At 36.2% G+C, this 19,865-nt stretch overlaps 1 protein-coding gene across 5 annotated transcripts; it reads left to right on the forward strand.

The window, feature by feature from the left end:
* The first annotated feature begins 319 nt into the window (after positions 1-319).
* On the forward strand, positions 320-14,535 carry LOC149736233 (uncharacterized). Of its 5 annotated transcripts, none has more exons than XM_089877517.1 (9): positions 320-1,725; positions 1,913-3,554; positions 3,904-3,960; positions 8,283-8,324; positions 8,640-8,735; positions 9,300-10,621; positions 10,775-11,059; positions 11,195-11,389; positions 11,632-14,535. In XM_089877517.1, exons 2-9 carry the CDS (start codon positions 3,226-3,228, stop codon positions 11,718-11,720), a joined length of 2,415 nt encoding a protein of 804 aa, XP_089733643.1. In that variant the 5' UTR covers positions 320-1,725; positions 1,913-3,225; the 3' UTR covers positions 11,721-14,535. The 5 variants fall into 5 exon arrangements, with proteins under 5 accessions (XP_089733643.1, XP_089733647.1, XP_089733642.1 ...); XM_089877521.1 differs by having other exon boundaries at positions 322-1,725; positions 3,429-3,554; XM_089877518.1 differs by lacking the exon at positions 320-1,725 and having other exon boundaries at positions 1,743-3,332; positions 3,429-3,554.
* The last annotated feature ends 5,330 nt before the right edge of the window (positions 14,536-19,865 follow it).

Below are 19,865 nucleotides of genomic sequence, written 5' to 3' on the forward strand. Positions count from 1 at the left end.
AAAACGAGAGAACAAAAAAACGCATGCTTCGCTTTCACGAATGAATCAGTCAGCACGTGCCTATAGTACGTTCCTACGTCACAATCACGGAGCTCGTAGTAAAAATAGGATAGCGCTAGAGATCACTGTTTGAGGACGAATATCTCCGCCTATACTGGACCAATTTCAATAAGCAAAGTTTTTGGAATCAATAAAACGGTCGCTTTTTGAATTTACCACAAAAAATAAAGTAACGCGGGGTGTTTTTACGCATTTTAAACGCGCTCCTGAAAATATGAAAAAAACAAAAAAATATTAATTTAAAATTGGTACGCGCGACTGCCTATTATTAAATATACAATTAGGTCCGTGCATTAACGATAATAAACGAAACAATTTGCCGTCTTTGAGAACGATTTTTTATGTTTCAGAAAATATTTCCGAAACAATATTACCATAAACCGAAACATTATAATGTTACCAGATATGGGATTATGTTTCTGAGTCTGTATGATTATGTTTCCAAAAACTGGACTATGTTTCCGAAACCGTATATAATGAATGAATGTAACTTACTTTACCTTCGCGTGGCCGGAAAACGACAGTCGTTATAACACGGGTGTTCTGTTTCAAACACCAGCATATGTGCCACCTTACGAGTTACCAAGGACGTTACTTTGTGGGTATAATTATTATAATTTTGTTTTACTTTTTTAAGTGTGACTGATAATTTGGACAACCCATTTGTGATCACGGGGAGGACCTTTGGGCCCATTACCGCTGGGTTGGATGCCGATGCGCTAACCAAGTGTGCTACAGCGCCGATAATGTTATACAATCGTAATAAGGTTTCTAAATAACTTTATAAAATTATTAATCTTTGTAAATGCAATAATACATATTCAATTAATTAGTTTTTTTTACAGCAGTTATTGCACTGTAATACGGCGCACGCATAAAAAACATCATGGCGCATGGGTTAAATGTATTGCGCAAGTGAATATAAAACTGGCGCATGGGTTAAATGTATTGCGCAAGTGAATACGGTTTTGTGGGTCTGTGTCGGGAGTGGATTTTTAACTTTAGCTCACAATAAAAGTTTACAGTATTTTTTATTTAAATTTATTTAATTGGCTGTTACCGGAGCTAGAATCCAAATTCAAGTCTCCGGCTTTCTAGCGGTAATCAGTTTGCCAACGAAACACACCCAAACTTTAACTGAACAGCGCTTAAAGTGAGTGAACAGAAAGAATTTGGTGTTCGTATAGTATTATTTGTAAGTTTAATAACATTGCCACTGCCCCGGAAGTCTTTATTTCTGCACATTTTCTGCTAGGTGGCGCTAACTTCTTACTCGTTGCCATTTATGGGATGTATTCGCTTATTTACTGACAAATTTCTTTTTTATTATTAATTGTACTGCTGCAAAATATATTTTTTCCAGAAATATTTTGTTTCCATGATGATGCGTGGTGGGCACGATTTACTTTTAACGTTTTAGTTTAATCTACATATGCCGTTATAACACTTGTTTAGTGAAGTTATTTGGTTTGGGAAATTTTTCATCACGCACGTCTTGTTGGGTATTTCCTTCTGATTCAAACAGAGATCACCTTGTAGAGTGTAGACGTAGGATTTTCGAAACCCGAGATTATTAACAATGACATTTTTCGTGTATATCCTCTATCCTGGCATCACCGAAACCGGGCTACCGACCGATACGTTTTTTTGATCAAGGAGTTACAGGTGAAGTGGATTTTTCTTTATAAATTTATGCTTTCTATATGTACTTCATGTACTCTTCGTGTGTGTGCAAACGTATAAGTTACATATATCTGTGGAACGAAAATATTTACTCCCATTAGCGTAGCCTATATGCTATTGTGATAGAAAGTATTTTGTGGTGAGTTTCAGTGGCATTATTTTCCAATAGTTTCAGAGCCGCCTGTGGCCAATAAGTTGATCTGGAGACGCAGTACAAGGTAGTTGGGTTAATTTTAATTTTGGCGGACGAAAAATGGCGAATTATGCATGAAGAATAAAATCACGTGACAGCGACCTGACGTCAGATGATAGGGAAGGACGACATTTGATCATGTTGTAAAACATCGATAATTTCGGCCAACAGAGAGCTGGTTCATGAGAATTGCCCAAGGCTTAAATTATCTTTCAGTCGCGCGAGATAAGTTCTGGTAGTTGTGTTGACAATGCTCTATTAGTCTATTTTAAAATATTTTACTTGGTTTTTTCACGTGACGTCACATCAACCCTCATGTCAAGTGTTGTGGGTTTATACTTCATTTATCGCTTTTCTGTCATAGTCTGATCAGTGGGGACACCGAAGAGCAACTTACTGGTGCAATATCTGAATATTAAAATCCCGCGAAACTTTTATGATCGTATAGAGTCATAGGCATGTGGCCGAAAGCTTATCAAGAAGTCAGCCACAGTGACAAATACATACAAACCTAATTTGATTCATAATAACAAGTACGAAAAAATGTATTCCAATTAAAACTTCTTAAGTCGAGTGTTATGGCTATGTTTACAGCAACACGCAAACTTTTATTTTTACGAGTTCATGGTGTTCATTTTTAGAAAACGATGACTGGCCCAATTCGGGTACCAACAATTAGCCAAAACATTAACAAATTGGCCTTCTTTACATTCGTTTTTTATTTTAGTAACACACCAATGCATTTGTTTCACTTTTCCATCGTTAAAATTGTTTTTATGCGTATAGTTCCTTTCATTTGCTAAATATGTGCATTTCCGCATGTCCGCTGTGTTATTTTTCATACAAAATGGCGCCCTGCAGCCTGACGTAACAGTAGGTTTGTTAAACGTAACAATGAATCAGGTAAAAACACGTTTTTTCTGGCTTTGCATTGTGGGTAATTTTTTTCAGTTGGGAGGGAATTTAGTTTACAGAAGCTGAGAAGCAAGAGTTTTTATTTTAGTAACACGTCAATACATTTTTTTCACTTTTCCATCGTTAAAATTGTTTTATGCGTATAGTTCCTTTCATTTGCTAAATATGTGCATTTCCGCATGTCCGCTGTGTTATTTTCATACAAAATGGCGCCCTGCTGCCTGACGTAACAGTAGGTATGTTGAACGTAACAATGAATCAGGTAAAAACACGTTTTTCTGGCTTTGCATTGTGGGTATTTTTTTCAGTTAGGAGGGAATTTAGTTTACAGAAGTTGAGAAGCAAGAGTTATTGAATGTGTATGCTGTAAAATAATGTCGTCCGTGTCAAGTTTTTATAATTTAATTACCGATTCTTCCGTGAGTAGTCCAAGTGATGGTGAAGTGGAATCCGTTCATGCCGACTCGTTTGTTTTAGAAAGGTATTTGAATTTGCTGTATATCGAATGCGATTGTTCAGACTCGGTATCACCATTTGTACCTGTTTCCACATTGCATAAGTTTTCTTTTTATTACAGAGATTTAGAAGAAGAAGATTTCAATGAAGTAGTAAGTGAAGATTCAGAAGTGTTAAGTGAAGATAATGAAAATGTTCTTAATTGTACACAAAATAATGTACATTTATTAGGACGAGAATGTAACAGGTACCTTACCTACTACGAGTACTATCTAGTACTGTATTTGTAGTCTGTTGGGCAATCCTTTAGCTGGTGATTAGTAAAATTGTTAGTGTTAAAATGTTCCTTAGGTCTCGCACTGACATGGTGATACCCACTATATAATATTTTTAAAAAAATGTGTCTTTAATTTTTAGTACTAAAACTGAACTTTTATAATGCGCAAAAAGCCAGTTGAATTTTGGTGACATAGGCTATATAATTATATATTATAGACTATATTAGTTTCTCTACTTAAAAAACTTTTGCGCAAGTCTGCTTTTCCCCTTTTTCATAATATATAACTAAGTAGCTCTCCAATGTTTTTATGATTTAGAAGGAAAAAACAGATGCTCCGAGATGTTGTCAAGAATTTTACAACAAGCATTGAAAGGTTACAAAACAAAACTGTTTTAAATTTATGTTTTTTATTTGTTAAATTGTTGTATGTATACAATGGCACATGCAGGGGGAGTGAAATTAAGGGGACCAGCCCCCCTTTTTGATATCAATTAATGGTAACAATTCCCTTCAACCATTACAGAAATATAAATTCGCATTCGCGTAATGTGTCCATATGTAATGTGTTAGCTTACTGTGCGTCTTTGGATACTTTAACTTAATTCCAGATAGGTCTAGATAAGATGCCGACGAATTGACATATTAATATGTTTGGGCTCAACAAGCATCCGGTGTAAAATTCCAGAACTCGTTGTTGATTCAAACACACCAGCTTGTGCACTCGTCTGTTAAACGATGCTACGTTACACGTCCGCGAACTCGCCCCCCTGTTAAACGATGCTACGTTACACGGCCGCGAACTCGCCCCCTGTTAAACGATGCTACGCTACACCGCAGCGAACTCGTCGTTCGTTAAACGATGCTACGTTACACGTCCGCGAACTCGCCCCCCCTGTTAAACGATGCTACGTTACACGGCCGCGAAATCGCCCTCTGTTAAACGATGCTACGCTACACCGCCGCGAACTCGTCTTTCGTTAAACGATGCTACCTTACACGGCCGCGAACTCGCCCCCTGTTAAATGATGCTATGTTACACGGCGCGAACTCGTCCCCGGTTAAACGATGCTACGCTACACCGCCGCGAACTCGTCTTTCGTTAAACGATGCTACCTTACACGGCCGCGAACTCGCCCCCTGTTAAACGATGCTACGCTACACCGCCGCGAACTCGTCTTTCGTTAAACGATGCTACGTTACACGGCGTGAACTCGTCCCCGGTTAAACGATGCTACGTTACACAGCGTGAACTCGTCCCCGGTTAAACGATGCTACGTTACACGGCGCGAACTCGTCCCCGGTTAAACGATGCTACGCTACACCGCCGCGAACTCGTCTTTCGTTAAACGATGCTACGTTACACGGCGTGAACTCGTCTTTCGTTAAACGATGCTACGTTACACGGCGTGAACTCGTCCCCGGTTAAACGATGCTACGTTACACAGCGTGAACTCGTCCCTGGTTAAACGATGCTACGTTACACGGCGTGAACTCGTCCCCGGTTAAACGATGCTACCTTACACGGCGCGAACTCGTCCCCGGTTAAACGATGCTACGTTACACCGCCGCGAATTCGTCTTTCGTTAAACGATGCTACGTTACACGGCGTGAACTCGTCCCCGGTTAAACGATGCTACGTTACACGGCGTGAACTTGTCTTCCGTTAAACGATGCTACGTTACACGGCGTGAACTCGTCCCCGGCTAAACGATGCTACGTTACACGGCGTGAACTCGTCCCCTGTTAAACGATGCTACGTTACACGGCGTGAACTCGTCCCTGGTTAAACGATGCTACGTTACACGGCGTGAACTCGTCCCCGGTTAAATGATGCCACGTTACACGGCGTGAACTCGACCCGGTTAAACGATGCTACGTTACACGGCGTGAACTCGTCCCCGGTTAAACGATGCTACGTTACACGGCGTGAACTCGTCCCCGATTAAACGATGGTACGTTACACGGCGTGAACTTGTCCCCGGTTAAACGATGCTACGTTATACGGCGTGAACTCGTCCCTGGTTAAACAATGCTACGTTACACGGCGTGAACTCGTCCCCTGTTAAACGATGCTACGCTACACCGCGCGAACTCGTCTTTCGTTAAACGATGCTACGTTACACGGCGTGAACTCGTCTTTCGTTAAACGATGCTACGTTACACGGCGTGAACTCGACCCGGTTAAACGATGCTACGTTACACGGCGTGAACTCGTCCCCGGTTAAACGATGCTACGTTACACGGCGTGAACTCGTCCCCGATTAAACGATGCTACGTTACACGGCGTGAACTTGTCCCCGGTTAAACGATGCTACGTTACACGGCGTGAACTCGTCCCCGGTTAAACGATGGTAAGTTCCACGGCGTGAACTCGTTCCCGGTTAAACGATGCTACGTTGTAACACCGCCGCGAACTCGTCTTTCGTTAAACGATGCTGCGTTACACGGCGTGAACTCGTCCCCGGTTAAACGATGCTACGTTACACGGCGTGAACTCGTCCCCGGTTAAACGATGCTACGTTACACGGCGTGAACTCGTCCCTGGTTAAACGATGCTACGTTACACGGCGTGAACTCGTCCCCGGTTAAACGATGCTACCTTACACGGCGCGAACTCGTCCCCGGTTAAACGATGCTACGTTACACCGCCGCGAATTCGTCTTTCGTTAAACGATGCTACGTTACACGGCGTGAACTCGTCCCCGGTTAAACGATGCTACGTTACACGGCGTGAACTCGTCCCCGGTTAAACGATGCTACCTTACACGGCGCGAACTCGTCCCCGGTTAAACGATGCTACGTTACACCGCCGCGAATTCGTCTTTCGTTAAACGATGCTACGTTACACGGCGTGAACTCGACCCCGGTTAAACGATGCTACGTTACACGGCGTGAACTTGTCTTCCGTTAAACGATGCTACGTTACACGGCGTGAACTCGTCCCCGGCTAAACGATGCTACGTTACACGGCGTGAACTCGTCCCCTGTTAAACGATGCTACGTTACACGGCGTGAACTCGTCCCTGGTTAAACGATGCTACGTTACACGGCGTGAACTCGTCCCCTGTTAAACGATGCTACGTTATACGGCGTGAACTCGTCCCCGGTTAAACAATGCTACGTTACACGGCGTGAACTCGTCCCCGGTTAAACGATGCTACGCTACACCGCGCGAACTCGTCTTTCGTTAAACGATGCTACGTTACACGGCGTGAACTCGTCTTTTGTTAAACGATGCTACGTTACACGGCGTGAACTCGTCCCCGGTTAAACGATGGTAAGTTCCACGGCGTGAACTCGTTCCCGGTTAAACGATGCTACGTTGTAACACCGCCGCGAACTCGTCTTTCGTTAAACGATGCTGCGTTACACGGCGTGAACTCGTCCCCGGTTAAACGATGCTACGTTACACGGCGTGAACTCGTCCCCGGTTAAACGATGCTACGTTACACGGCGTGAACTCGTCCCTGGTTAAACGATGCTACGTTACACGGCGTGAACTCGTCCCCGGTTAAACGATACCACGTTACATGGCGTGAACTCGTTCCCGGTTAAACGATGCTACGTTATACGGCGTGAACTCGTCCCCTGTTAAACAATGCTACGTTACACCGCCGCGAACTCGTCCCCGGTTAAACGATGCTACGTTACAAGGCGTGAACTCGTCCCCGGTTAAACGATGCTACGTTAAACGTCCCCGAACTCGTCCCCGGTTAAACGATGCTACGTTACACGGCGTGAACTCGTCCCCGGTTAAACGATGCTACGTTACACGGCGTGAACTCGTCCCTGGTTAAACGATGCTACGTTACACGGCGTGAACTCGTCCCCGGTTAAACGATACCACGTTACATGGCGTGAACTCGTTCCCGGTTAAACGATGCTACGTTATACGGCGTGAACTCGTCCCCTGTTAAACAATGCTACGTTACACCGCCGCGAACTCGTCCCCGGTTAAACGATGCTACGTTACAAGGCGTGAACTCGTCCCCGGTTAAACGATGCTACGTTAAACGTCCCCGAACTCGTCCCCGGTTAAACGATGCTACGTTACACGGCGTGAACTCGTCCCCCGTTAAACGATTCTACGTTAAACGTCCCGGAACTCGTCCCCGGTTAAACGATGCTATGCTACACGGCCGTGATCTCATCCCTCGTTAAACGATGGTAGGTTACAGGTCCGCCAACTGGTCCCCAGTTAAAATATGATACTTGACACAGCCGCGAACTCGTCCTAGGTTAAAATATGCTACGTTACACAGCCGCCAACTCCTCCCTGGTTAAACGATCCTAAGAGGTCGCGAACTGGTCCCCCCACCCCCCCCTCTTTATTTCCGTCTGGGTGCGCCACTGTATGTATATTCTAATTCAATATTTATTATTTCATAGCCATGGCTTTGCAATAAGTGTACTTGCCTCGTGGCTAAAGCAGGTTGGGTTTAAGACTGGAGTCTGGAAGTTCAATTATTTATATCTAACATTCTAATGTTATATACATTGTCTATGGGCATCTAGTTTATTAAGAAGAATATCTAAATGTGCAACATAGTATATACTACTGCAATACGAATATTATCTGAACATTGCAAATTAATGTATAGGCAGTAAATCAGTTTAATACTATGTTTTTCCTTTTAATAATTAATATCAACCCTGCATCATGGTTGGTTAATAAACAATAACTTCTCTTTACAGGATATTTAGTGATCAGCCAACCTGTTCTGGAACCAGCTCGAAGTATGTGTTTAAATATTTAGTTACATTCTTGTTTGTGATGTAATAATCGTAATAGGTTATCAAAGGTATTATGGTGCAAATAATCGTTACATTATCCACGATGAACATGCATAAAAATTGCACCAATGTTTCATCTGTTTATACCAATTAAGACACGTCTTTTTAACAATATATATTGATATATTATATTCTTTTTATTAAAATGGGTATTATTGTCCACAAGCAAACCCAATAAAGCTCGAGTTTTTAACGCATTTTTGAATCACCTACTTTATTTGTGCAATAGTTTGTTATGTTACATATGCTATGTTTCAGTGCAACTTCTTCCCCATTATCAACCAAAAGTAGTACACCGTTATCCACCAAAAGTAGTACAATATTAAAAACTGGAAAGATTTCGAAATCTGGCAGGTAAGATGATATTTTTCAAATGTATGTGTATTTCTGATAATCTGATTATAAAAGTTAATTAAGGTTCTAAATTTCTGGGTCGAACCAAAAGTTTTAACTTTTTTTTAAGTGTTTTATATTTTAAGTATAAATGGACCAAAAAAGCAACACTTATCGCAATTTATTCTTTTGCATTCCATCTAAAGTGTAACCGATGGGTAGGCTAATCTTTAGTAAAACCAGTAAAATCAGTTACTAGTGAAAATTTGAATGTCAAAATGTTTCTTAGGCCTTACTGGTTAGTGATGCCGGCACCTAATTTTAATAATCCATGGAAGGCAATTCGCCTATGATCCACAATTCCTATCGGTTTATGGAATGGTATATCCTTAACATACACATTAAATTATTTTTATCTCAGTAAGTGCTAGAGGCAACCTGCAATGCAATGCTTGTTAAGTTTGGCTGCAATGTTGTGTTTACTGAAAGTGCAAAAATCAAAACCTAACTATTTCTATTATTATTTTAAGTGTGTCTGCTGGCTTTATGATTTTGTGTTCACAGACTAATCTTTTTTCATTCCAGACGCCAAAGAAAATGTCCCTACTGCTCCAAAATGTTTTATAATGTAACAACACACTATAACAATCACCATAAAGATTTGCCAAAAAGCAAGCTTCTCTATGACTCTGAGTTAAAACTTCAAAAACAGGGAAACTATAAAGATTTTAATGGATATGAGTGCAGCATATGTCACCTTGTAGTAAAGTGTTTAAAAAGGCACTGCATTAAAGCTCATCCAGACATTGATATAAAAGGCACTCAGTTTCAAAATATGTTGGTCGATTGCAATACTGAAACTTCACAGTACAACAAAATTTTATTAATGTACGAGAGACATTTACAAGATATTGGGGTTGGAAAAAGAAATCCAGTCAATGCAGATACAGCTAAAACATATATGAATCAGGTTAAAAAGATGATTCAAAATCCTAGTGAAATACAAGACCCCAAGCGCATTTTTATCAATATTGAAAAGAGCATTGTTGGTGATGGCCGAGATGGAACAAAATATGCGTACCTGGCTACATTAAAAAACTTTTTGGAGTTTGTAGACTTGGAATATCCAATGTACATGAGTGAGAGTGTTCATAAACTAATAAAGTACACAGTTTCTTGGTTGAGTCGACAAAGAGCACGGAAAGAAAAAAGGCAAAACATTGTCAAACAGCACTCTAGAAAAAAGTTGAGTGGTTTGCCACAGCCCTACCGGGCAATTTTAGAGTATGAGCAAAATCATGGAATGACCATAGCTGAGTTACGCAGAAGTGAAGTTGGCAGTTTGTCGAAATCAGAAGTTCAAGAATTATGTGGTGATGTTTTTTTAAGAGTCGTTTGTCGAGCTGGTTGTCGACCATCTGTGCTAACCGGAGTCACAATAGAAGAGTTAGATTCAGCAGAAAAAACACCGAAAGGAAATTATAGTATATACGTTAAAGACCAAAAGTTAAAAAATGAACATGCCTGTTTAGTGCTAAGTGTTGAGGAATTGCACGATATGAGGACTACCTCAAATCATTTATGGGCAACAAAAAAACAAAAATCAACCAAGTTAGATAAAGTGTTTCCTTCAATAAGTTGTAACAGAAAAATGGAGTCAACAGAATTTAATAGATATTGGAAGAAAACAAGCAGTCAAGTATTTCATTCAACAAACAAGGATATAACAGTAACAGATGTTCGGAAGTTAATTACGATGGTTGCAAGTAAACAATCGAAATCAGCTCAAATTGCCATTGCTAGGTCTAAAGGTCACTCAATTGCTGTAGCTCATAAGGTGTATGACATTTCGCATCCGCATGAGCTTGTGGAACAGGGTCGTACAACATTGCAACAGTTAGCAAATGGTTAGAATTCATCCATATTTATAACATACATAAATGCCATATTTCTTTAATTTATTATAAAGCCACATTTCATAAATAATCCTTTTATTAACAACTAAAAATAACATAAACGTTGTAGCTTTCCAAATTCCTTATTTTAAAATTATTTTGCAGATGAAAAGTGTAATGAGCATGATTCTAGTTCAGCTGAGGAAGACAGAGGTGTTAGACTGCCTGATCCCAATTCTGCTGAGGAAGAGAGAGGTGCTGGACTGCCTGATCCCAATTCTGCTGAGGAAGAGAGAGGTGCTGGACTGCCTGATCCCAATTCTGCTGAGGAAGAGAGAGGTGCTAGACTGCCTGATCCCAATTCTGCTGAGGAAGAAAGAGGTGTTACACTGACTGATTCTGATCCGACTGCGGTAGATAAAGAGACTGATCTTGTGTGTGCTGACTTAAGTAAGTTATGTTGTACTTTTACTTTGTATATTTAAATGAGTAGTTTAAATTCTGGACTTAATTTTTACATAACATAAACGTCAAGCAGGTAACTGTTTTTTATGTGAAAATGAAATGCTGACATTTATTTTGCAGATAAAGATGAAAAGTTTATTCGGGTTGCATTTTCTGATGATGCTGAAGTAATAGATATTTACCGTGTGCGGGATTTAAAAACAAAAAATGGGAAACGCATCAAGCAGTTTAATGAAATTAAGATGGAAGAAGAATGCAAAGCGAGGTGGCCCGCAGACAACCTTTTTTATCCAGCTCGACGTGTTGTGACAACTTGTGAGTGGTATTTCTGGATAATTTGTCTGTTTTATTTTGCATATACCTTTAAATGTATGCTCATATCTTGTCTGTTTTTTTAACACATGCTTTTCTATCTTTTGCATGTTTACTCATTTGAATTTAATTTTAGTGGTTCAGGTTTTGTCTTTGTTCACCTGATTAATAGTTGTCCCTTTTAACACAAAGTATTCTTTTTTATTAACGTCTTCAGATATACTTAACTATGTATTATTTTACAGGGTCCCCATGCAAACAAGTGCGTTCTGATGATGAGTTTGTAGCTGAATCTCCATTTAAGCGAAAAAGAAAGAAGAAGCTGTTATATTAATTGCCTTGTTTAATTTACTGTATAAAGACTAGACTGTATATTTTACTGCATTGTTTTTACGATTGGGATTATACACTGGAGCCTGACTGACATTGTTTTTTTCAATATGATGTGATACTAATATTATACAAATTTAAGTTGCATATAACCAATATTTGGTTGCTCTAAAAGCTATCAATATTTATAAACTAATTGATAGTAACTTAGGTTTAAAAACTAGGTAATGTTTGCGGACCAGTTTGCTTTTTGAATTTATAATGATGAATGTTTTTTCGTTTGTCTGGTTAACTCACAGCAATATTAATGCCCCTCTTCTGAGTAATCGTCAAATTAGCAAAAACGCTACTATCAGTCATGCTCTAGTATGGGTTGTATAATTCTACCGCCTTGTATTTTTAGAGATTTCTTCGACTATATTTCTACCTCATCATGCTTTTAATGCATCCATTGACCATATTTGTACCGCATTGTGTTTTATGGGGTCCATAGACTATATTTGTACTGTACTGTGTTTTAATGGGTCCGTAGACTATATTTGTACTGCATTGTGTTTTTTAATGGGTCCATAGACTATATTTGTACTGCATTGTTTTTTAATGGGTCCATAGACTATATTTGTACTGCATTGTTTTTTAATGGGTCCATAGACTATATTTGTACTGTATTGTGTGTTTTAATGGGTCCATAGACTATATTTTTACTGTATTGTGTTTTAATGGGTCCATAGACTATATTTCTACTGCATTGTGTTTTAATGGGTCCATAGACTATATTTGTACTGTATTGTGTTTTAATGGGTCTGTAGACTATATTTGTACTGCATTGTGTTTTTTAATGGGTCCATAGACTATATTTGTACTGTATTTTGTTTTATTGGGTCCATAGACTATATTTGTACTGTATTGTGTGTTTTAATGGGTCCGTAGACTATATTTCTACTGTATTGTGTTTTATTGGGTCCCTATATTTCTACTGTATTGTGTTTTAATGGGTCCATAGACTATATTTGTACCGCATTGTGTTTTATGGGGTCCGTAGACTATATTTCTACTGTTTTGTGTTTTATTGGGTTCATAGACTATATTTGTACTGTATTGTGTTTTAATGGGTCCATAGACTATATTTGTACTGTATTGTGTTTTAATGGGTCCATAGACTATATTTCTACCGCATTGTGTTTTAATGGGTCCATAGACTATATTTGTACTGTATTGTGTTTTAATGGGTCCATAGATTATATTTCTACCGCATTGTGTTTTAATGGGTCCATAGACTATATTTGTACTGTATTGTGTTTTAATGGGTCCATAGATTATATTTCTACCGCATTGTGTTTTAATGGGTCCATAGACTATATTTCTACTGTATTGTGTTTTATTGGGTCCATAGACTATATTTGTACCGCATTGTGTTTTAATGGGTCCATAGACTATATTTGTACCGCATTGTGTTTTAATGGGTCCATAGACTATATTTGTACCGCATTGTGTTTTATGGGTCCATAGACTATATTTGTACTGTATTGTGTTTTAATGGGTCCGTAGACTATATTTGTACCGCATTGTGTTTTAATGGGTCCATAGATTATATTTCTACCGCATTGTGTTTTAATGGGTCCATAGACTATATTTCTACTGTATTGTGTTTTATTGGGTCCATAGACTATATTTGTACTGTATTGTGTTTTAATGGGTCCATAGATTATATTTCTACCGCATTGTGTTTTAATGGGTCCATAGACTATATTTGTACTGTATTGTGTTTTAATGGGTCCATAGATTATATTTCTACCGCATTGTGTTTTAATGGGTCCATAGACTATATTTCTACTGTATTGTGTTTTATTGGGTCCATAGACTATATTTGTACCGCATTGTGTTTTAATGGGTCCATAGACTATATTTCTACCGCATTGTGTTTTATGGGTCCATAGACTATATTTGTACTGTATTGTGTTTTAATGGGTCCGTAGACTATATTTGTACCGCATTGTGTTTTAATGGGTCCATAGATTATATTTCTACCGCATTGTGTTTTAATGGGTCCATAGACTATATTTCTACTGTATTGTGTTTTATTGGGTCCATAGACTATATTTGTACTGTATTGTGTTTTAATGGGTCCATAGACTATATTTCTACCGCATTGTGTTTTAATGGGTCCATAGACTATATTTCTACTGTATTGTGTTTTAATGGGTCCATAGACTATATTTCTACCGCATTGTGTTTAATGGGTCCATAGACTATATTTCTACTGTATTGTTTTTTAATGGGTCCATAGACTATATTTGTACTGCATTGTTTTTTAATGGGTCCATGGACTATATTTGTACTGTATTGTGTTTTAATGGGTCCCTATATTTCTACTGTACTGTGTTTTAATGGGTCCATAGACTATATTTGTACTGCATTGTGTTTTTTTAATTGGTCCATAGACTATATTTGTACTGCATTGTTTTTTAATGGGTCCATGGACTATATTTCTACTGTATTGTGTTTTAATGGGTCCCTATATTTCTACTGTACTGTGTTTTAATGGGTCCATAGACTATATTTGTACTGCATTGTGTTTTTTTAATTGGTCCATAGACTATATTTGTACTGCATTGTTTTTTTAATGGGTCCATAGATTTTATTTGTACTGTATTGTGTTTTAATGGGTCCATAGACTATATTTCTACTGTATTGTGTTTTAATGGGTCCATAGACTATATTTCTATTATATTGTATTGAAGTGTATATAATAATGTGCTTTTATAGGTTCATAAACTGTTAAATTGACTTTCGTTTCAACAATAAAGCTGAATACATGACTAGCTGGTTGATTAACTATCATAATATACACATTGTTGTGCGTGAGTTGTGTAACTCTTTTTCATTATTTTTATTCAGTAAAATTGCATTTTAGCTCCATGCTGCCCACTGACGGTTGGTAATTTGGTTGTTAAAAATATAGGTATTAGGTTTCCGGAACCTAATAATGTGTTCCAAAATTAGGTTTCTAACCATAAACGTCTCTCGGTAAAATGTTTCTGAAAAAAAGTATTATGTTTCTAACCGTTACATAGGGAATTTTGGTAAAAACACATGATACCGATATCATGCGTTGGAGTAAAATTTCACAATATACCGATATCATGCGTTTGAGTAAAATTTCACTTTTTTGACTTTTGCAAAAAAAAGTTATTTTTTCGAGTTTTGGTACAAACACATGATACCGATATCATGCGTTGGAGTAGAATATCACTTTTTTTATTTTTGCAAAAAATTGGATTTTTTCGAATTTTCGTACAAACACATGATACCGATATCATGCGTTGGAGTAAAATCTCACTTTTTTTTACTTTTGCAAAAAATGTATTTTTCTCGAGTTTTGATAAAAACACATGATACCGATATCATGCATTGGAGTAGAATCTCACTTTTTTTACTTTTGCAAAAAAATGTATTTTTCTTGAGTTTTGATAAAAACACATGATACCGATATCATGCGTTGGAGTAAAATTTCACCTTTTTGACTTTTTGCAAAAATAAAAAAAAAATGGGAATTTTGGTAAAAACACATGATACTGATATCATGCGTTGGAGTAAAATTTCACCTTTTTGACTTTTTGCAAAAAAAAAATAAATATGGATTTTTGGTAAAAACACATGATACCGATATCATGCGTTGGAGTAGAATCTCACTTTTTTGACTTTTGCAAAAAAAAGTTATTTTTCGAATTTTGGTACAGACACATGATACCGATATAATGCGTTGGAGTAGAATCTCACTTTTTTTACTTTTGCAAAAAATTTGGATTTTTTCGAATTTTTGTACAAACACATGATACCGATATCATGCGTTGGAGTAGAATCTCACCTTTTTTTTACTTTTGCAAAAAAATGTATTTTTCTCGAGTTTTGATAAAAACACATGATACCGATATCATGCGTTGGAGTAAAATTTCACCTTTTTGACTTTTTGCATCCGATATCATGCGTTGGAGTAGAATCTCACTTTTTTTACTTTTGCAAAAAATTGGATTTTTTCGAATTTTTGAACAAACACATGATACCGACCGATATCATGCGTTGGAGTAGAATCTCACTTTTTTGACTTTTGCAAAAAAAAGTTAATTTTCGAGTTTTGGTACAAACACATGATACAGATATCATGCATTGGAGTAAAGTTTCACCTTTTTGACTTTTTGCAAAAAAAAAATTTGGATTTTTGGTAAAAATAAATGATACCGAAAAATTTGGGAATTTTGGTAAAAACACATGATACCGATATCATGCGTTGGAGTAGAATCTCACTTTTTTTTACTTTTGCAAAAAATTGGATTTTTTCGAATTTTTGTACAAACACATGATATATATATCATGCGTTGGAGTTATCATGCGTTGGAGTAGAATCTCACTTTTTTTTACTTTTGCAAAAAAATGTATTTTTCTCGAGTTTTGATAAAAACACATGATACCGATATCATGCATTGGAGTAAAATTTCACCTTTTTGACTTTTTGCAAAAATAAAAAAAATTGGGAATTTTGGTAATAACACATGATGGTATCATGCATTGGAGTAGAATCTCACTTTTTTTACTTTTGCAAAAAATTGGATTTTTTTGAATTTTTGTACAAACACATGGTACCGATATCATGCGTTGGAGTAAAATTTCACCTTTTTGACTTTTTGCAAAAATAAAAAAAATTGGGAATTTTGGTAAAAACACATGATACGATATCATGCATTGGAATAGAATCTCACTTTTTTTACTTTTGCAAAAAATTGGATTTTTTCGAATTTTTGTACAAACACATGATATATATATCATGCGTTGGAGTAAAATTTCACCTTTTTGACTTTTTGCAAAAATAAAAAAAATTGGGAATTTTGGTAAAAACACATGATACCGGTATCATGCATTGGAATAGAATCTCCCTTTTTTTACTTTTGCAAAAAAATGTATTTTTCTCGAGTTTTGATAAAAACACATGATACCGATATCATGCGTTGGAGTAAAATTTCACCTTTTTGACTTTTTGCAAAAATAAAAAAAATTGGGAATTTTGGTAAAAACACATGATACCGATATCATGCGTTGGAGTAAAATTTCACCTTTTTGACTTTTTGCAAAAAAAAAAATATGGATTTTTGGTAAAAACACATGATACCGATATCATGCGTTGGAGTAGAATCTCACTTTTTTGACTTTTGCAAAAAAAAGTTATTTTTCGAGTTTTGGTACAAACACATGATATCATGCGTTGGAGTAAAGTTTCACCTTTTTGACTTTTTGCAAAAATAAAAAAAATTGGGAATTTTGGAAAAAACACATGATACCGACGATATCATGCGTTGGAGTAAAATTTCACCTTTTTGACTTTTTGCAAAAAAAAAAAATATGGATTTTTGGTAAAAACACATGATACCGATATCATGCGTTGGAGTAGAATCTCACTTTTTTGACTTTTGCAAAAAAAAGTTATTTTTTCGAGTTTTGGTACAAACACATGATACCGATATCATGCGTTGGAGTAGAATCTCACTTTTTTGACTTTTGCAAAAAAAAGTTATTTTCTCGAGTTTTGATAAAAACACATGATACCGATATCATGCGTTGGAGTAAAATTTCACCTTTTTGACTTTTTGCAAAAATAAAAAAAATTGGGAATTTTGGTAAAAACACATGATACCGATATCATGCATTGGAGTAGAATCTCACTTTTTTACTTTCGCAAAAAAATGTATTTTTCTCGAGTTTTGATAAAAACACATTATACCGATATCATGCGTTGGAGTAAAATTTCATCTTTTTGACTTTTTGCAAAAATAAAAAAAATTGGGAATTTTGGTAAAAACACATGATACCGATATCATGCGTTGGAGTAAAATTTCACCTTTTTGACTCTTTGCAAAAAGAAAATAAATATGGATTTTTGGTAAAAACACATGATACCGATATCATGCGATACCGATATCATGCGTTGGATTAAAATTTCACCTTTTTGACTTTTTGCAAAAAAAAAATTTGGATTTTTGGTAAAAATAAATGATACCGAAAAATTTGGGAATTTTGGTAAAAACACATGATACCGATATCATGCGTTGGAGTAGAATCTCACTTTTTTTACTTTTGCATAAAATTTGGATTTTTGCGATTTTTTGTACAAACACCTGATACCGATATCATGCGTTGGAGTAGAATCTCACTTTTTTTTACTTTTGCAAAAAAATGTATTTTTCTCGAGTTTTGATAAAAACACATGATACCGATATCATGCGTTGGAGTAAAATTTCACCTTTTTGACTTTTTGCAAAAATAAAAAAAATTGGGAATTTTGGTAAAAACACATTATACCGATATCATGCGTTGGAGTAAAATTTCACCTTTTTGACTTTTGCAAAAAAAAGTTATTTTTTCGAGTTTTGGTACAAACACATGATACCGATATCATGCGTTGGAGTAAAATTTCACCTTTTTGTCTTTTTGCAAAAATAAAAAAAATTGGGAATTTTGGTAAAAACACATGATACCGATATCATGCGTTGGAGTAAAATTTCACCTTTTTTTACTTTGGCAAAAAAATGTATTTTTCTCGAGTTTTGATAAAAACACATGATACCGATATCATGCGTTGGAGTAAAATTTCACCTTTTTGACTTTTTGCAAAAACAAAAAAAAATTGGGAATTTTGGTAAAAACACATGATACCGATATCATGCGTTGGAGTAAAATTTCACCTTTTTGACTTTTTGCAAAAATAAAAAAAATTGGGAATTTTGGTAAAAACACATGATACCGGTATCATGCATTGGAGTAGAATTTCACTTTTTTTACTTTGGCAAAAAGATGTATTTTTCTCGAGTTTTGATAAAAACACATGATACCAATATCATGCGTTGGAGTAAAATTTCACCTTTTTGACTTTTTGCAAAAAAAAAAATAAATATGGATTTTTGGTAAAAACACATGATACCGATATCATGCGATGGAGTAGAATCTCACTTTTTTGACTTTTGCAAAAAAAAGTTATTTTTCGAGTTTTGGTACAAACACATGATACCGATATCATGCGTTGGAGTAAACTTTCACCTTTTTGACTTTTTACAAAAAAAAAATGGATTTTTGGTAAAAATAAATGATACCGAAAAATTTGGGAATTTTGGTAAAAACACATGATACCGATATCATGCGTTGGAGTAAAATTTCACCTATTTGACGTTTTGCAAAAATAAAAAAAATTGGGAATTTTGGTAAAAACACATGATACCGATATCATGAGTTGGAGTAAAATTTCACCTTTTTGACTTTTTGCAAAAAAAAAAATATGGATTTTTGGTAAAAACACATGATACCGATATCATGCGTTGGAGTAAACTTTCACCTTTTTGACTTTTTGCAAAAAAAAAATGGATTTTTGGTAAAAATAAATGATACCGAAAAATTTGGGAATTTTGGTAAAAACACATGATACCAATATCATGCGTTGGAGTAGAATTTCACCTTTTTTTACTTTTGCAAAAAAATGTATTTTCTCGAGTTTTGATAAAAACACATGATACCGATATCATGCGTTGGAGTAAAATTTCACCTTTTTGACTTTTTGCAAAAATAAAAAAAATTGGGAATTTTGGTAAAAACACATGATACCGATATCATGCGTTGGAGTAGAATCTCACTTTTTTGAATTTTGCAAAAAAAAGTTAATTTTCGAGTTTTGGTACAAACACATGATACCGATATCATGCGTTGGAGTAAAGTTTCACCTTTTTGACTTTTTGCAAAAATAAAAAAAATTGGGAATTTTGGTAAAAACACATGATACCGGTATCATGCATTGGAATAGAATCTCACTTTTTTTACTTTTGCAAAAAATTGGATTTTTTCGAATTTTTGTACAAACACATGATACCGATATCATGCGTTGGAGTAGAATCTCACTTTTTTTTACTTTTGCAAAAAAATGTATTTTTCTCGAGTTTTGATAAAAACACATGATACCGATATCATGCGTTGGGAGTAAAATTTCACCTTTTTGACTTTTTGCAAAAATAAAAAAAAATGGGAATTTTGGTAAAAACACATGATACCGACGATATCATGCGTTGGAGTAAAATTTCACCTTTTTGACTTTTTGCAAAAAAAAAAATAAATA

The sequence above is a fragment of the Ciona robusta genome, chromosome 4 (assembly GCF_009617815.1).
Source record: "Ciona robusta chromosome 4, ASM961781v2".
NCBI lineage: Eukaryota > Metazoa > Chordata > Ascidiacea > Phlebobranchia > Cionidae > Ciona > Ciona robusta.